Source organism: Salvia miltiorrhiza, chromosome 2 (assembly GCF_028751815.1).
Source record: "Salvia miltiorrhiza cultivar Shanhuang (shh) chromosome 2, IMPLAD_Smil_shh, whole genome shotgun sequence".
Classification (NCBI taxonomy): domain Eukaryota; kingdom Viridiplantae; phylum Streptophyta; class Magnoliopsida; order Lamiales; family Lamiaceae; genus Salvia; species Salvia miltiorrhiza.
Genome location: NC_080388.1, coordinates 3,550,378 through 3,567,769, shown reverse-complemented (window position 1 = coordinate 3,567,769; position 17,392 = coordinate 3,550,378). Strand labels below are relative to the sequence as shown.

At 36.5% G+C, this 17,392-nt stretch overlaps 4 protein-coding genes and 1 pseudogene across 4 annotated transcripts; all 5 read left to right on the top strand.

Annotated features, from left to right (window-relative positions):
* Window positions 1-902: 902 nt before the first annotated feature.
* LOC131007851 (uncharacterized) lies at window positions 903-2,454 on the top strand. The gene is made up of 2 exons (XM_057934765.1): window positions 903-2,357; window positions 2,446-2,454. Exons 1-2 carry the CDS (start codon window positions 903-905, stop codon window positions 2,452-2,454), a joined length of 1,464 nt encoding a protein of 487 aa, XP_057790748.1.
* Window positions 2,455-2,501: 47 nt separating this feature from the next.
* On the top strand, window positions 2,502-4,034 carry LOC131007850 (uncharacterized). The gene has a single exon (XM_057934763.1). The coding sequence runs from the start codon at window positions 2,502-2,504 to the stop codon at window positions 4,032-4,034; it is 1,533 nt and encodes a 510-aa protein (XP_057790746.1).
* Window positions 4,035-9,998: 5,964 nt separating this feature from the next.
* On the top strand, window positions 9,999-11,874 carry LOC131007849 (replication protein A 70 kDa DNA-binding subunit B-like). The gene is made up of 9 exons (XM_057934762.1): window positions 9,999-10,231; window positions 10,326-10,422; window positions 10,512-10,636; window positions 10,722-10,800; window positions 10,884-11,013; window positions 11,083-11,246; window positions 11,328-11,448; window positions 11,523-11,709; window positions 11,786-11,874. The coding sequence occupies exons 1-9, from the start codon at window positions 10,036-10,038 to the stop codon at window positions 11,872-11,874; spliced, it is 1,188 nt and encodes a 395-aa protein (XP_057790745.1). The 5' UTR covers window positions 9,999-10,035.
* A 116-nt stretch (window positions 11,875-11,990) lies between these two features.
* LOC131012679 (uncharacterized) lies at window positions 11,991-14,124 on the top strand. The gene is made up of 9 exons (XM_057940670.1): window positions 11,991-12,055; window positions 12,172-12,231; window positions 12,314-12,409; window positions 12,598-12,678; window positions 12,934-12,990; window positions 13,322-13,396; window positions 13,473-13,562; window positions 13,669-13,752; window positions 13,879-14,124. The coding sequence occupies exons 1-9, from the start codon at window positions 12,022-12,024 to the stop codon at window positions 13,950-13,952; spliced, it is 651 nt and encodes a 216-aa protein (XP_057796653.1). The 5' UTR covers window positions 11,991-12,021; the 3' UTR covers window positions 13,953-14,124.
* Window positions 14,125-14,924: 800 nt separating this feature from the next.
* LOC131012678 (putative pentatricopeptide repeat-containing protein At1g12700, mitochondrial) lies at window positions 14,925-16,931 on the top strand (annotated as a pseudogene).
* Window positions 16,932-17,392: the final 461 nt, after the last annotated feature.

Below are 17,392 nucleotides of genomic sequence, written 5' to 3'. Positions count from 1 at the left end.
CAATCCTAAACTTGACCAACATGTTTATAATCTTCCAGTAGTTGACCATGTTGCTGCAGTTTGGAACGAGGATGTGGGAACATCTATGGAACAACCTCGTGATATTAGGGTCAACCTAAGATCAGGTGGTGTTCGCTATGTGCACTATTACTATGGATGCTATGATCCTCTCCAGTACTGTCTAATCTTTCCGTATGGCGAGCCAGGTTGGTATGCTGGAATACCCAAAACTATTGACAACGTTGATTTGAATTTGGACCAAACTGAACAAAATACTGAAGATCATGAAAATAATATTGTTGATCCGCATAGGCACGAAGAAGCTGACACCCTACTTGTTGCCGAACAAAATAGTACGTGTTTAATCGTTTTGATGTATGTTCATTTGTTAGGTCTTCTGCAATGTGGTTTATGTTTCTCTACTACTATATTTTTCATATTATTTTTTGCATTCTATGATGTGTTGCATTGATTTCATTATTAACTTAGTATTATGTCTTTGTGCTTATATTAATATACTAGAAAATTTTGTTGCTTATATGGAGTTATTTAGGCTGACTTTTTTTTATAGAACAATAGTTTTTTTTGTTGTTCATGAAAAAGGGTTGGTGCGTGAATCAATTAATAGGAATATTTATTGATAATTTTGTGTTTTATATTGTTTGTTCTACTTTTTGATAAGGACTTATCTATCATTCCATGCAGATTTGTTGAGGAATTTCAAAACTCCTTCATGTGTTGCTATGAGAGAATATTATTGCTATCTGTTTCAAATACGCACCGACGATATAACAAATATCCTTAGAACTGGTAGAGTAATTCAACAGTTTCAGATTGATACTTATGTTAAGATCGAGACACAAAGACTAGATTTTTTTCGTCATAATCAGTCAAAGTTTGAAATGAGGGTTGAATCGTATCAAGGGATAGTTGAGAGTATAACATCTAATGGTGTTATTAGTGCAAAATCTGTTGGTAAGCGTGTTCTTCTTCCTAAGACCTTTACAGGTGGCCCGCGTGATCTACGTTGTCGTTACATGAATGCGCTGGCACTTGTCGCGAAATTTGGACGCCCAGATATTTTTCTCACAATGACTTGTAATCCAAAGTGGGTGGAAATTCAAAGTGAATTATTTCCTGTTGAGAAGAGTCATAATAGAGCTGATTTGTATGCAAGAGTTTTCAGGGCAAAAAATGAGGAACTAAAAAAGGAAATTGTAAAAGACTCTTTGTTTGGGGTAGTTGCAGCTTATTTTTATGTGATTGAATTTCAGAAAAGAGGCCTTCCACATGTTCATTGGTTGATAATATTACAACCACGATATAAGGTGACTTCAACTGAGGCTTATGATCGATTTGTATCTGCTGAGATTCCAGATCTTGACCTGACTCCACATCTACATTCTTGTGTTATTAATCATATGATGCATGGGCCATGTGGTGAACTCAACCCAAAGAATGCATGCATGATAGGGGAAAAATGCAAAAGTTATTATCCTAAAGAGTTTAAGTTAAACACTGAACATCGGTTGGACTCATACCCTGACTACAGGCGTAGAGATGATGGAAAAAAGGTTTTGGTGCGTGGCAAGTGGTTGGATAACAGATGGGTGGTCCCTTATAATGCTTATTTGTTGGCAAAGTTTGATTGCCATATTAATGTCCAAGTTTGTACGGATGTTAGATCAGTGAAGTATCTTTACAAATATGTTTGTAAGGGTAATGATCAAATAGCATACAATATTGTTGATGTTGAATCTACAGAGCCAATAGATGAGATTTCTGATTTTCAAAAGTCACGGTGGCTTTGTGCTCCGGAAGCTATGTGGCGAATTTATGGATTTGATATTTTTGATATGTATCCATCAGTTTTGCAATTACACGTGCATTTGTCGGGGTATCAACAGGTTTTCTTCGCGGCCAACCAATCTCTTCCGAAAATTGTAGATTCTGATCGTGCTAACAGGACACAACTTACAGAGTTTTTTGAGATGAATAAATTTGTTGAAGTTGCAGCACTAAATTTATTGTATCGGGAATTTGTTGAACATTTTGTATGGAGCTTACAAACTAGGAGGTGGACACCGCGCTCTAGGTTAGGAACAATTGGTAGACTTGTCTCTGTCAATATTACAGAAGTGGAGCGTTTTTATCTAAGGCTTTTGCTGAATCATGTTAGGGCTCCAACATCTTTTGAAGATTTGAAAACATCAAATGGAGTATTGTTTTTGTCTTTTCGGGAGGCAGCTCTTGATAGAGGCTTGTTGGATTCTGACAACGATGTTAGGCATGCGATTCACGAAGCTGCAACTTATCAAATGCCGTCTGCTCTGCGAAAATTATTTGCGATTATACTTGTTTTTAATTCCCCTTCTGATCCCAAAAATCTGTGGATTGAATTTAGAGATGCTTTATCTGCTGATATAATGCGGGATTATCTATTAGACCATGTAGAGGGTTATCGGTTATCTCTACGGTCCATTGATTCTTTTTTGCAAATGATGGGTCATGGGATCGATGAGTACTCTGTGGTCGATTATATAGTTGGGTTGACTCGTGAAGAGATAAATAGTCGTGAATTTGCAGCTGAAATTAATATGCCAGTTGCAGAATCTGATTTAGCTTCGGTGGGTCGTTTTAATGAAAGACAACGCTTTGCTTATCTTGAGATAATGTCCAGTCTTGCTTCACCAATTGGCTCAGGCTTTTTCATTGATGGTCCTGGTGGAACTGGAAAGACATTTTTATATAAGGCAATCTTGGCCACTGTGCGTTCAACCGGTGACATTGCACTTGCAGTTGCTTCATCTGGTGTTGCAGCTTCTTTGTTACCAAATGGTCGAACAGCTCATTCTAGATTTAAAATTCCGTTAAATTTAGATGAATCTATGTCATGCTCGATAAGCAAGAATACTGCGCCTGCAAAGTTAATAATTGCAGCCAAGCTCATATTATGGGATGAGGCATCGATGGCAAATCGAAAGGCAGTTGAAGCTTTAAATTTATTGTTGCAAGATTTGATGGAAAACCAGTTATTGTTTGGTGGGAAAACAGTTGTTCTTGGTGGAGATTTCAGGCAAACTCTACCGATTGTTCGAAGGGGTTCTCGTGAAGAGATAGTGGATGCTTGTTTGGTATTTTCATCCATATGGCTTCTTATTCGAAAAATTCATTTGACACAGAATATGCGGGCAATGGAGGATCCTGTTTTTACAGATTTGTTATTGAGGGTTGGTGAAGGCATAGAGCCAAATGTTCATGACGATTATGTTAATCTTCCCGATGATATGTGCCTTTCTTACCATGGTTCAGATTCGCCTCTTGACACATTGGTCAATGAAATATTTCCATCATTTGATGCATATTCTAGCGGTTCTTCGAGCCTTATAAATACCGCTATTTTAACTCCTAAAAATGAATGTATGGGGGAAATTAACGAATCATTGATTGGAAAATTCCCAGGCAACATGGTTGAATATGTTAGCACGGATTATGCAAATGATCCAAGTCAGCAACAATACTATCAAGATTATATGAATGCAATTAGTGTTGGTTCATTGCCACCACATGTTCTTAAATTAAAGGTTAATTGTCCTGTTATGTTACTTCGCAACTTAAATCCATTGGAGGGGTTGTGTAATGGAACACGTTTAATTGTGCGTGATCTTGGTAGGCACGTGATTGGAGCAGTCATTGCTGTGGGGACCCATTCTGGTGAATATGTTTTAATTCCAAGGATTCCATTGGAGTTGGATGATACACACATATGTCCAATTACTTTTAAGAGGCTGCAGTTTCCGCTAAGATTGTGTTTTGCTATCAGCATCAACAAATCTCAAGGCCAAACATTGGATCGTGTTGGTGTTTATTTGCCTCATCCTGTTTTTTCACATGGACAGCTATATGTTGCTTTATCAAGGGTCAGAACATCAAGTTCAATAAAATTCCTGATTCGACCGCCAGTTGCTGATATGGATTCAACATGTGAAACAAGAAATGTTGTGTACACTGAAATTTTGCAAGCGGCGACATGATGATAAGTTTGGGTACATTGTAGAAGGCATGTATTTATAGGGGTGTACTCTTTTTTGGGGTAGTCGTAGTTTGAAATAGAGTATAGGATAGAATTAGTGAAACATTTAGGATCTTATAATATTGAATTCCAATTAGTTAAGATTACTATTTTGCTTGAATTTGTACTATAAAAAATATATATTTGAATCTGTTTATTTGATCTAACTGTTATTGTTTGTTTTGTAATTAAAATGCTTTTGTTACTTACTGCCATGATCCAATTAGGTTGTCAAAAGAGATGGAAGAGCGTTTGATCCCAATGAATGAGATTCTCCCAGGAATGAAGGAATGGAAATGCAAGGTGAGAGTGATCAAGAAGTTAGGAGCTAAGCAAGCTAACAATAATCCTAATAAATTTCAGAAACTAATCTTGGGTGATGGCTTGGTAAGTTAATGAGTATCACTTACATTTAAGTTGTTGTAGTGAGTTTTTCTTACCTATAAAAAGTGGCATATATTAATTTTTTTTGTTCTTTTTAGGGCCACACTCTTGATGCTGTGATATTCCATGATAATTGACAAACATGGTTTTCGTACCTCAATTCCACATGTTTTGTTGTCATTTCCCTTCATGTTTTGCTTGTGAATGCTTGTTTGTGCCCGAATATTTAGTTTTATGAAGATTTGATATCTTTGTGTAGTTTTGGAGTAATTTCAGGAAAAATCAAGGATTAATTGGAGGATTTTGAAGATATAATATTGAAGTACGTCTCGAGAGGAATCCGTGAGCGCAAACGGCGACCAAATCCGAGTCCGGACGAGGGAGAACGGAGCAAAACGAGCGGACTGTGCAAAACGCCCAGTACCCCGCGGTCACCACCCGCGGCCGCGGGGTAAGACCGCGGGTCAGCTGTTCCCGACTCAGGAGACACCCGCGGTCACCACCCGCGGCCGCGGGGCGGGACCGCGGGTCCCCTGAGCATCCCCCACGTTTGAAGGCCGCGGACGCGGGCCGTGACCGCGGGAAAAGGGCGGGGCTCCCCCAAGTGGACCCCAAACGCGATTTTAGCCTCAAAACTCCATTTTTCTCTTCTTTTCCCCAATCATTCACCACACACACCCACTTCATCTTCCCCAACTCTCCAATCCCAAACCCTAGCCTCCATTCTCTACCATTTTTCTCTCTTCCACACACAAAAACAACACCAAAATCAAATAAAGAAGGGGAAGACTTGGAAAGGAGCTCATCAAGACTACATGATTGAATATCAAGATTATAGGATTTGTCTATGAATCTCTATCTCTCTATATCTTTATTTATGTTTTCTTATGACTTGAGATTTGCTTTTATTATGAATATGCTTGGCTAAAATCTCTTATCTTAGGGATTAGATTAGATGGATTTGTAATGGATTGATTTCTTTGTTCAATATATATCTTGATTGTGCTTATTGTTATCTTTTCAAGTCCTAGATTTATCTCTTGTATGATTGGTTGGCCACCTTTTGTGCATTTCTAATTTGTGATTTGAATCGGGAGAGGATAATTACAATAGATTAGGAGTTTGATACATATCATCTCAATAAACCGGGAGGTTGAGAGGTGGGTGAGGGCTTGTTGATCTTTTGTGCTCTTGGGAGTTATAGGTTAGAAATTGACCGGGGACGGCAATTATGACCCGTAATCTACTGTTTTAGTCGTCCGGGAGGGGGCTAAAACTAGTGGGGAGATCGCCCTAGATAAGTAGGCCATATCAAGATTTATATTGATTTAGATTGAAGTTCATTACGATCCATCAAAATCTAGTCCCTAGGATAACTTTCCTTCGAGTCATTCCCCAATTTATTAACTAAGTTTATGTTATTGTTATTTACTTTGCTTGCTTTAATTTAACTTTGATTTAACCTTCAATATCTCTTCATCTTTGGTTGTCTAAATAGATTGAAAACAACTTATTAATGGTATTTAGAAGTTTGAATTCACCAATCCTTGTGGGATACGACCTTGCTTCCCTTATATTGCAACTACATCGTATACTTGCGGCGTGGTGAAAATAATTGCGAACAAGTTTTTGGCGCCGTTGCCGGGGATTGGTTGAGTTTTTACTTTTGATATTGTGAAAAGTTGTTTTTATCTAATTTAGATATTGTTTTTATGTTTGTTTATTTATATGTTTATTTATTTTTGTTAGAGAAAATTGCTCCACAACCGTAAAAGCGGCACCAAAAATGGATGATGGAAGGAATGAGTTGGTTGAGCAACTCCAACTACAATTGGCGTTGATGCAACTTAAGTTGCGTGTTTTGGAAGCCAAAAGAAATTGTAGGCAACCAATGATCCAAAAAGCCTTCCAACCAACACCTTCCTATGGTGAGTATTATGACATAGGGTGCAATGCCATGGAGTGGCAATCACCATTGGAGTATGAGGACCATTTCAATAGTTGGAATTATGAAAATTCTTATTCCACTCAAGAAGGCTTCCAAGGGGGAAATCGATACTATCAAGTGGAGAAATCGAATTCGAAAGACGATCTCCTACAATGCTTCTTAACTACACAAGCTTAGATAGAAAAAAGTCTAGCAAAATCGGAGGTTATGCTAGATGAGCAAAGGAGGTCTTTGGCTACCACTATGGAAAATCAAAAGCGAATTGATGATTTGTGCATGGCCATTAGCCTACGGAATGGAACCTTGTATGAGGAACCAATGCCGATGCTAAGTGAAGAGCCTCAAGAAGTTGAAGAAGAGTATAAAGAAGATGAGGATCAATTCTCCAAACCCCCTGAAGTCGAGGGCCCAACTTTTCCAACGCAACCTCTACAATTCCAAAAAGATGAAGATTTCACAAGCTTTAAAGAATGCAAAGTCAAAAATTTTGTCGATCCTTACCTCGACATGGGCGATTATATGAAGGCTTGCTTCTTTCACTTTTATTTATCTTCATCTTTTGATTTTCACTTTGATTTATCTAATAAGGAATTGTTTGAGTGTTGTGGTACTCTAGATGGTGAACGAGATTACCATGACTCCCGGGATGTCTCAAAAATTGCTAAGCCACCATATTTTTGGGTGGCAACGGATGGAGCATGCAAATTTGGTGAGAAATGGCCACCGCCTAAGCCTCCACCTCGTTTGTGAGTATGAGACAAGTGACCATTTTCTCCTTCATCCAAACTTATTTCTCCTTTGTGTGAAATAAGTTTGGGGGGAGAGTGAAGATGGGTTACTTATCTCGTTTATCCGTTGTTTATCTATTTAGTTAGTTTAGTTTTCGAATAATGAGATTTTGTCTCTTTTCTTGAGCTTTTCCATGTCTATTAAGTTTGAGCTTGATTGTTGAAAAACATGAGTTGGATGAAATGTGTGTTGGGCTTATGATATGATTGTTGTTTTTGAAAAAAATTGTTGTGTGTCACTTGTTGATTTTGCATGTAGAGTTTGAACTTGTGACAATGAGCTAAATGTTGTACCTCCAAGAACTTGAAAATGAAAATGAGCTTGTGAGAATTGAGTCTTTGATTGTCATACATTTACAATCTCATTTTGTTCTTGAGTGTAAATCATTTGAGCATGTGTGTTGATCTCTAGAACTTGCCATGAGTCCTCTCTTGAAAATAAAAGTAGATGTGTTATTAATATTGAAGTGATTTATGGCCATCTTTGTTAGCCACTTGACCCCAATTGTGCCAAATTCTCATATGATCCTAGTTTACCCCTTTTGTGCCTTGTAGCCTTTCTTTGAATGAACCAATGATAAAGGGGTAGAACTTAGAGTGTTAGTGGTTGCTTTGATGAAGAAAAAAGTTTGGGAAATGATTGAAATTGCTTATCAAGCTTTGATTGTGTGAAAATCACTAATCCCCTATGAGCTCAAAAAGAAAAAGAAATGAAAATGAATGTGAATAAAAGAGCATAAAGGGGAGTGATTTGCCTTTTGAATCATAGCCATGATAGATATCACTAAGGATGAAAAGATGAAATGTAGGGATTTTGGTTTTTGATTGATAAGAGAAATGGTGAAGTTGATTTGTTCATTGTGATTGATAGATTGTGGGATGAGTCACTTTGCCTAAAAAAACTACTCACCTTACCAAAGAGCCCTCATTACAACCCAATGAAAGCCCTTTTTGATCTCTATTTATAACACATTGAAGCATAGAGAGTTAGGACAAATGGCAAGCATATGGTAGATTGCATGCACTGTTTCGAATTGAGTGTAAACACGTCCATTCTAAACATTTGAGAGTCGAGTGCATCATTGAAACATTCACCTTGTGAGGATTCAAGCTTGGAGGCTATAATGTTGAACTTACTATCACTTGTGACTTCTTGAAATGCATATCTACTTGTGATACACTAGTGAAATATTTTGAAAAAATTGAAGCCCTCGAAATGACACCAATTCATTCTCACATGTTTGTTATCTTTTATTTCTCTTCTCTTCGTCGTTTGGGGACAAACAACACTTTAAGTTTGGGGGGGTTGACAAACATGGTTTTCGTACCTCAATTCCACATGTTTTGTTGTCATTTCCCTTCATGTTTTGCTTGTGAATGCTTGTTTGTGCCCGAATATTTAGTTTTATGAAGATTTGATATCTTTGTGTAGTTTTGGAGTAATTTCAGGAAAAATCAAGGATTAATTGGAGGATTTTGAAGATATAATATTGAAGTACGTCTCGAGAGGAATCCGTGAGCGCAAACGGCGACCAAATCCGAGTCCGGACGAGGGAGAACGGAGCAAAACGAGCGGACTGTGCAAAACGCCCAGTACCCCGCGGTCACCACCCGCGGCCGCGGGGTAAGACCGCGGGTCAGCTGTTCCCGACTCAGGAGACACCCGCGGTCACCACCCGCGGCCGCGGGGCGGGACCGCGGGTCCCCTGAGCATCCCCCACGTTTGAAGGCCGCGGACGCGGGCCGTGACCGCGGGAAAAGGGCGGGGCTCCCCCAAGTGGACCCCAAACGCGATTTTAGCCTCAAAACTCCATTTTCTCTTCTTTTCCCCAATCATTCACCACACACACCCACTTCATCTTCCCCAACTCTCCAATCCCAAACCCTAGCCTCCATTCTCTACCATTTTTCTCTCTTCCACACACAAAAACAACACCAAAATCAAATAAAGAAGGGGAAGACTTGGAAAGGAGCTCATCAAGACTACATGATTGAATATCAAGATTATAGGATTTGTCTATGAATCTCTATCTCTCTATATCTTTATTTATGTTTTCTTATGACTTGAGATTTGCTTTTATTATGAATATGCTTGGCTAAAATCTCTTATCTTAGGGATTAGATTAGATGGATTTGTAATGGATTGATTTCTTTGTTCAATATATATCTTGATTGTGCTTATTGTTATCTTTTCAAGTCCTAGATTTATCTCTTGTATGATTGGTTGGCCACCTTTTGTGCATTTCTAATTTGTGATTTGAATCGGGAGAGGATAATTACAATAGATTAGGAGTTTGATACATATCATCTCAATAAACCGGGAGGTTGAGAGGTGGGTGAGGGCTTGTTGATCTTTTGTGCTCTTGGGAGTTATAGGTTAGAAATTGACCGGGGACGGCAATTATGACCCGTAATCTACTGTTTTAGTCGTCCGGGAGGGGGCTAAAACTAGTGGGGAGATCGCCCTAGATAAGTAGGCCATATCAAGATTTATATTGATTTAGATTGAAGTTCATTACGATCCATCAAAATCTAGTCCCTAGGATAACTTTCCTTCGAGTCATTCCCCAATTTATTAACTAAGTTTATGTTATTGTTATTTACTTTGCTTGCTTTAATTTAACTTTGATTTAACCTTCAATATCTCTTCATCTTTGGTTGTCTAAATAGATTGAAAACAACTTATTAATGGTATTTAGAAGTTTGAATTCACCAATCCTTGTGGGATACGACCTTGCTTCCCTTATATTGCAACTACACCGTATACTTGCGGCGTGGTGAAAATAATTGCGAACAATAATATAGATAGGTTCAAACATGTGCTTCAAGAGGGTAATGTTTACATGGTGAAAGGAGCTTATGTTTCTGATCCAAAGCAATACAGGAATCCAATTGTGACATGTAATTACCAATGGACGTTCAGAAAAGATACTTCGGTGAAGGAAGAACCAAATGATTCTATACCTGCTGGGGGACTAAGTTTTAGAACAACTCCAAGTTGCGAGTTCCACAAATTCCTCTCAACAAAGACATTGATCAGTTAAGCTAAGCAACTTAGTTATTAAAGATTTGTGAATGATATTTCTATATTTATTTTAGCAATGTTAATTAATCATTTTCTTCTCTTACTTAGATACTGCTTGTGTCATTATTGCTACCCATGAACCTCGGGTAGTCACAGTCAAAGGACAGGGTAAAGTCATTCGTGAGTATGCTGCTATAGATACAGAGTATGTTAGATACACGATGAGTTTATATTTTTGTGTTTCTTTACATATGTTTAGTTTAGTTTAAAGTAACATATTACATGGAAATGTAGGCTGGAATCGTTTGTGGTGACATTTTGGGAAGATTCTGTATCCGATGAGATCTATGCTAAATTGGAACCTATTTCGAATAGGATACCATTGTTGTTGTTGAATTTTTCAGTCGTGCCATATTACGGTATGCATGATTTTACTTGGTGAGATAAATTATACATACATAAATTGTTAGGCACAACCGATGATGGTTTGTTTTTAATGTTCAGGATTGAGTCTGACCACCAATGCTCAGTCAATTGTCTTGGATGGCTTTGAGAATGAAATGCTAATTGAACTAGAGAGATGGTATTGTATAATTTGTATAAAAATTAAGAACCTTATCATGTGGATATTTTTGTTCTTAACTTGCTTATAATTATCATAAACAGGAAGCAAGAGAATGAAGAGGCCATTAACATCTTAATACAAACTGGTGGTTTTTTTGAAAAGAAAGTGTTGCGCTCACCCAAGCAACCTTTGCAGATTACTAAAGTGGAACAAATGTTGCAGAATCAAGAGGTGACTTACTTTATATTGTACTTGCACAAGTAACATGAATTTAACATTTTTTTTTAATTTCTTTTCCAGAATACATACTTTAATGTAAAAGTTAAAGCAAGATTGGAAAATGAATACCAAGACTACTTTTACATTGGTTGTCCAATATGTTCCACAAAGACAGTTGCATCATATGGTACAGAGTTCATGTGTTACGCAACTCCATGCAAGAACATGAGAATAGCAAATCGAAGGTGCTATTCTATTAATATCTCTTTTCTTAATTTATATAGATTTGTACAAGTGTGTATATTGAACACTTGATTTTACAATAGCTTCAGATTTAGTCTCATGGTCTTTGATGCGTCTGGACAAGTGGAAGTCACTTTTTTGGGGAAAGAAGCTCAAAAACTTCTTGGCCTAGATCCTTCTGAGTTTTATAAAAAACAAAATCAGGTGAGTATTCTACTATACAATGATCGATTGTTATCACATTTACAAAAATGAATAATACCCTTTTAAAATTATAGGGACCCATAACGCAGGTGGATTTTCTTAGGCAACGCCTATGCAATATTGTCTTACTCTTAAAGTTAAAAAGTCGAATATTTAAAGATGTTTGTACTTTCACTGCGGATGCTATTGAGATTTTACAAGATGATGATGCAATACCATCTGAGAAAAGTAGCATTGAACCTGAAGCTCATCTGGAGCAAGGTTTGTATAATTTTTTTCTTCTATTCTATGTATTATTAAATTAAGATGATAATAATTTAAGTATTTTATTCTCCAGGGCTGCTAAAAAGTGCGACGAGACAATTGGTTTTTCCCGAGTCATTAGGTGAAATATTTCCAACTAATTTTGTGATAGCAACCAATTAATATTTGTTGTAATTAAATTTAAACATTTTAGTTAAATTAAGTTAAAATTTATTGTGATTTTTTGTAATGATGATTGTTGTAATTAATATAGATAATGATGAAGACATTCGAGCAAAAGATGCTGCCAAAGCTAAAGGCAAGGGGAAAATGTCCCAAGAAAGCCATGTTGAATATATCAAAGGTGAAAATGATTATGATATGCTATTCTTGCTTGATAATAATTATAATTTTGGTTAAAATGATTATGATATGATATTCTTGCTTGAAAAGATAATAATTATAATTTTGCAACAACAGACACAATTGGAAGCTCATTTGAAGATAGTCTTTCTTCTGATGATGATAAACCAATATCAGGTATCACATCCATTGTTATAAATAGATACGTGATATTAATTGCAAATTCATTTAATATAACTATATTGCTTCTCCATCACAGAAATCTTCAGAGGTAAAAAGAAAATTTGCTCTATTGTTCTATCCGATGATTCAAGAAATGATAGTCTGAATTGCGTAGTGGACTCGGCTGAAAGAGGTGTGTCACCAAAATTTAGAAATTTATTTTCAAAGAATCTTGGTTCGACGTGTATTTGATTTTTTACATATATAATAACAAAAGTGTATGTGATGAAAAAATGCACGCACCCAATAAGAAATTTTCTAGATTTAATTTTCATATTTTATTCATCTAAGAAATCGGGTTCAATTCATATACTATGTCAGGTAACATTGGAAAAATCAAAAGAAGATTTGTTAGCAAAAGAAAAAAAGTCGTGCACTTTGATCTTTCTGATGAAGATTCAGGTATCCAATTATTATTAAAAGATTAAGTGCATTTTGCTAAAGATTTTCATGATATGTTTTCCACCAGAAAATGATAATCATGGCTTAGTGAAAATGAGGATTCTTCTTATCACTTTGAACAGATGTTGGTGAAACCTTTTATATTCTTTTCCATGAGTAGTGAGTGTTTTACTTTTTATTGCAATAGAGAAATTGTATAACTAATATAAGAATAATGATTGATCTAACAATATTATATTGGTTTTGTAATGTTAGAGGATGTTGATACACCTGAGAACTTTGATGATGCACATTTGGATATGCCTCTATCAGGTAATAGTTAGAATTTATATCCAGCAAATGATGAAATATTATTGTGTCATTGTTAGAAATTTCAAAAATAAAAAAGAAAGTTAAAAACATTAGCATGAGGCCATAAAGTCAGGTGAACATGAAGATCAAAGATCCTTAAACATGTGCATCTAAACATTCTTAAATTGATATCGTCTATATATGTTTATTCTATTCATGTTTTGAACTACCACTTGTTACTATTGTGTAATTACCATGAAATCTGAACCAATACACATGTGTGACAGTTACTTGCTTAGCTCCAACAACTTATAAAACGTATACAAATATAATTAAGGAACTTTATTTGTAGATGAATTTGTGGCGAGAGCAACCGATGGAAAAATTGTCGAAGATTCTCATATGCAGTCATGTCTACCTTTGGCAGGTAATTATTCAACCAATTAGATAAACTTTTGTTTCTAATATTCTTCGTTGTTAACAATATTAACTCAATCATTTAGGCACACTATACCAAGAGAAACAGGACCTTGTGGAAGAAACATCAAAGAAGACTAAAATAACCCAAGCTAAGGACAAACAAGTAACTAAGGGTACAAAACTGAAATACTAGAGAAAAACTATTGTCATTACATAAACACTTAATCTTTGAAGTGTGTTCTTGTATGATTGATGGGGGTTTCTGTGCAACATTATCAGCAAAGAAGGCGAAGAAAATGAAGTCTAATAGCATATCTGATCCATCCCACCAACTTACTGAAGTGGTTGTCGAGCATAACAAAGGTTAGTATTCTACATGAGACAATGGTGTTAATAGTTGTAAATCAAATCATCAACGATATAGGATATTATGCAAATACATTATGTTTGTCATTAACTAATTTTATTAATATTATCATCAACTTTTAGGCAAAAGAGTTCCACAAACACCAACACTCAAGTCAAGGAGTGGCAGAACAATCAGGCGAAGAATATTGGACTAATGAAGTAAAAGATTTTATGAGACTTTGAAGAAACTTTTGTATGTACTTTGTACAATTATCTAGCTATGACTTTTGGCTCTACTAGCATTTTGAGGTTACCTTTTGTATGTACATTGTATATGCCTCGATGCAGTTTTTGTTTAATGTGATATGTATATATAACGCGTAATGTCTGAAAGGATACTTGAATAGTTTATATATAAATTATGCTGTGTAGATTGTTGCTCCTAGCTATACAAATTAAATACTCCTAACTGTATTACAATTGTGACCTATAAGTCATAGTATAATATGCTAACACTTAAAAATGATTCAACCAGCAGTGTTATTGGTCCCATAATTCACGGAGCAATTATGGAAACACCGCGTCCTACGCGGTGCAGAATTTCTAGTATATATATAAATTACTAGTTTTATATATTTACTCTATATAACTTTTGATCATTTTGCTTCAATTTTGAAACGTTGAGGTAGTAAACAGCGTCAACTCTGACGCTAGGGTGTTAAAGGCGATATGAGTGTCAACGTTGAGGGAAAAAGTGGTACTTAACCCTTAAATATGCCACATCATTCAAATTCGGAGCCACGTCATTCAAAAATTCGCCGGAAAATCACACTATGGGAAATTCCAAAAAAAAATGATTTATTATGTATTTTGAAACAAGAATAAAAGTTTGTGGGAAAAACCAAAATTTGAAAATTTATTATGATTTTAAACCAAATTTACCCTTTTTAATTTAAAGGTAATTTGCTCTACTTTGACTAACTCACGGCCAAATATATTAATCTTTATCAGCAAGAAAAATAAGACAAAATCCGTCCACTAATTAATTGCAAGGAATTTATCTTCATTTCGGTCTAATAAAGTCCTATTATTTGGGATTAGTTGAGCTATTTTATTGTTTTCAGTTATGCTTTTCTTTGGAAGGCTATTTAACACAACACCCACTTGTTTATTTTCAATCAACTTAACCTACAATACCTGCTTTTGCACTTATCATCATACTCCTTTTTCATTCATCTCTTCCAAACCTTCTCAAAAATTATCACATAAAAAGAAAAACTAGAGTGAGAATGAGTCGGAATCACGCTGCCATGATTTTGGGAAGAATTATCTCCAATTCTTCATTCAATTCATCCACTCTCCCCATTGCTTCGTTTCTTGTCAAACCCAGATTCAATTTTGATAATCTCACCCACCAAATTAGATACTTCTCCGGCTATCCCAGATTCGATTTTGAATCTATACGTGAGCCCAATGATGCTGTCGCTCTATTTCGGGAGATGATGAGAACGGAGCCGCTTCCTTCTGTTAAGCTTTTCTCGAAATTGCTGAGCGTTGTGGTCAAGCTGAAACAATACTCTGCTGCACTTCATCTGTTCGACAAAATGCTTCAAAGGGATGCTCCTGTAAATCACTACACGTTGAGTATTGCGATTGATTGCTATTGCCGACTCAAAAGGCCTGATTTTGGGTTTGCGATCTTAGGCAGTTTTTTCAAGCGTGGGTTCGAGCCTACTGTGGTAACCTTTAACACTCTCTTGAAAGGCCTTCTGTTTGTTGAAAGGATCCCAGAGGCAGCTAAATTGTTGGGGAAGCTGTCGGCCTACCAACTGTGCGAGCCCGATGAACGTACGTATAATACTATATTTAATGGGTTATGCAAAGCTGGAGATATTACACAGGCTATTGTTTTGCTCTGCTCATTGGAAAAGGGAAAAGGGAGCTGCAAACCCAATGTCTATGCTTACAGCATAGTCATTGATGCTCTATGCAAAGATGGAAAGGTCGACGAAGCTCTCCAACTCTTCACCTCTTTGGGTGATAAGGGGATTTCACCCAATATAGTGACATATAATTCAATAATCGAGGGGTTATGCAATAGGAGAAGAATGGACGATGCTGAAGACATGTTAAAGAAGATGATAGCTGATCTGGTCTTCCCAGATGTGGTGACGTGTAATACCTTTGTGGATGCTTGGTGCAAAGATGGAAAGGTGGAAGAGGCTGAGCATATGTTGGTTTATATGAACGAGATTGATGTTCAACCCAACATTGTCACATACAATGCATTGATTAATGGATATTGTATGCAAGGAAAAATAGACGAAGCCGAACGCATTTTCCAGTTGGCATTGAACTCTGAAATCAAGCCCGATATCATAAGCTACAATAGCTTGATGAACGGGTATTGCAAAATGGGGCGAGTCAATGAAGTTTCACGTCTTTTTGCCATAATTCCTGCCAAAAGGTTAGACCACGATGTGGTTTCTTATAACATAATGCTGCAGGCCTTATTTTGTGAAGGCAAGTGTGAAGACGGCTTGAAGCTGTTAAAAGAGATGGAAGCTCGACAAGTGTCTCCGAATATATGGACTTATAATATCGTGTTGGATGGTTTGTGCGGAGCTCATCGTATTGCTGAAGCTTTTCCAGTGTTGCATATCATGGAAAATAAAGGTATCATTCCAGACATAGTAACATACAATATTCTCATTCAGGGATTGTGCAACGACAAAAATGTCAGAGAAGCAAAGGATCTTATCGACGAGCTTCCATCCAAAGGTTTGCAGCCTGACATCATAACGTATACAATCGTTATCGGTGCACTTTGTAAGGAAGGGCAGATCGAGGAGGCTAAGGATTTGATGATGCAAATGGTAAACAACGGTTGCTTGCCTAATAGTGTGACATACAATGTTTTTGTTCAAGGCCTTCTCAAAATGAACAAGATGCCTGATGCAATGCTACTGTTGGAAGATGGATTCAAGAGGGTTCACACTTGACAAAATTTCATATTCGATGATGATTGGACCAGTGAAAAGGGAAGGTAAAGATAGCGTTCTGTTTTATAAGGTTCAGAAACTCGTACCAGAGGACTTCTATTCTAGTTAGGTTTTATGTTGTGTTTGAAGGTCAAGAATTATTGCAATAGAGATTAATGGGAAAGTACAATTGCTTATTAGTTTATTTAGTCTTTGTGTTATGATGATTAAAAATGCTTCAATTTTTGTAGTTGTGATGCTGTTTATCTAGTTAGGTTCTATGATTGAAATCAAGATCTCTGTTTTTTCTGAGCTTGTAAGTTAATGTATGGCGATCTTTAAGTGAGATTTGAACTCGAGACCCTCCAATACCTCCTGTGGTATCTGAGGTTCATTGTCATTATTGAAAACTGAGCATCGAAAATAATAAGCAATTAGTTTTCTTGGGGAGAAAAAAAGAAACATAGACCTTGAACAAGAACTGCTGCAAGAAACAATATCAATAGGAACAAGTGATGGCAGCGATGTTACTGCTGAGCTCTATCTGTGTATTAATTGTTTTTGACTTGTCAATAGTTTTTAACTGCCTCCTGTTTGGGAAGTATGAAACAGATTGAATCCCTTTGCTCAACTTGATAACCAACAGCAATATTGATGGAGGAGGTAGCAATGAA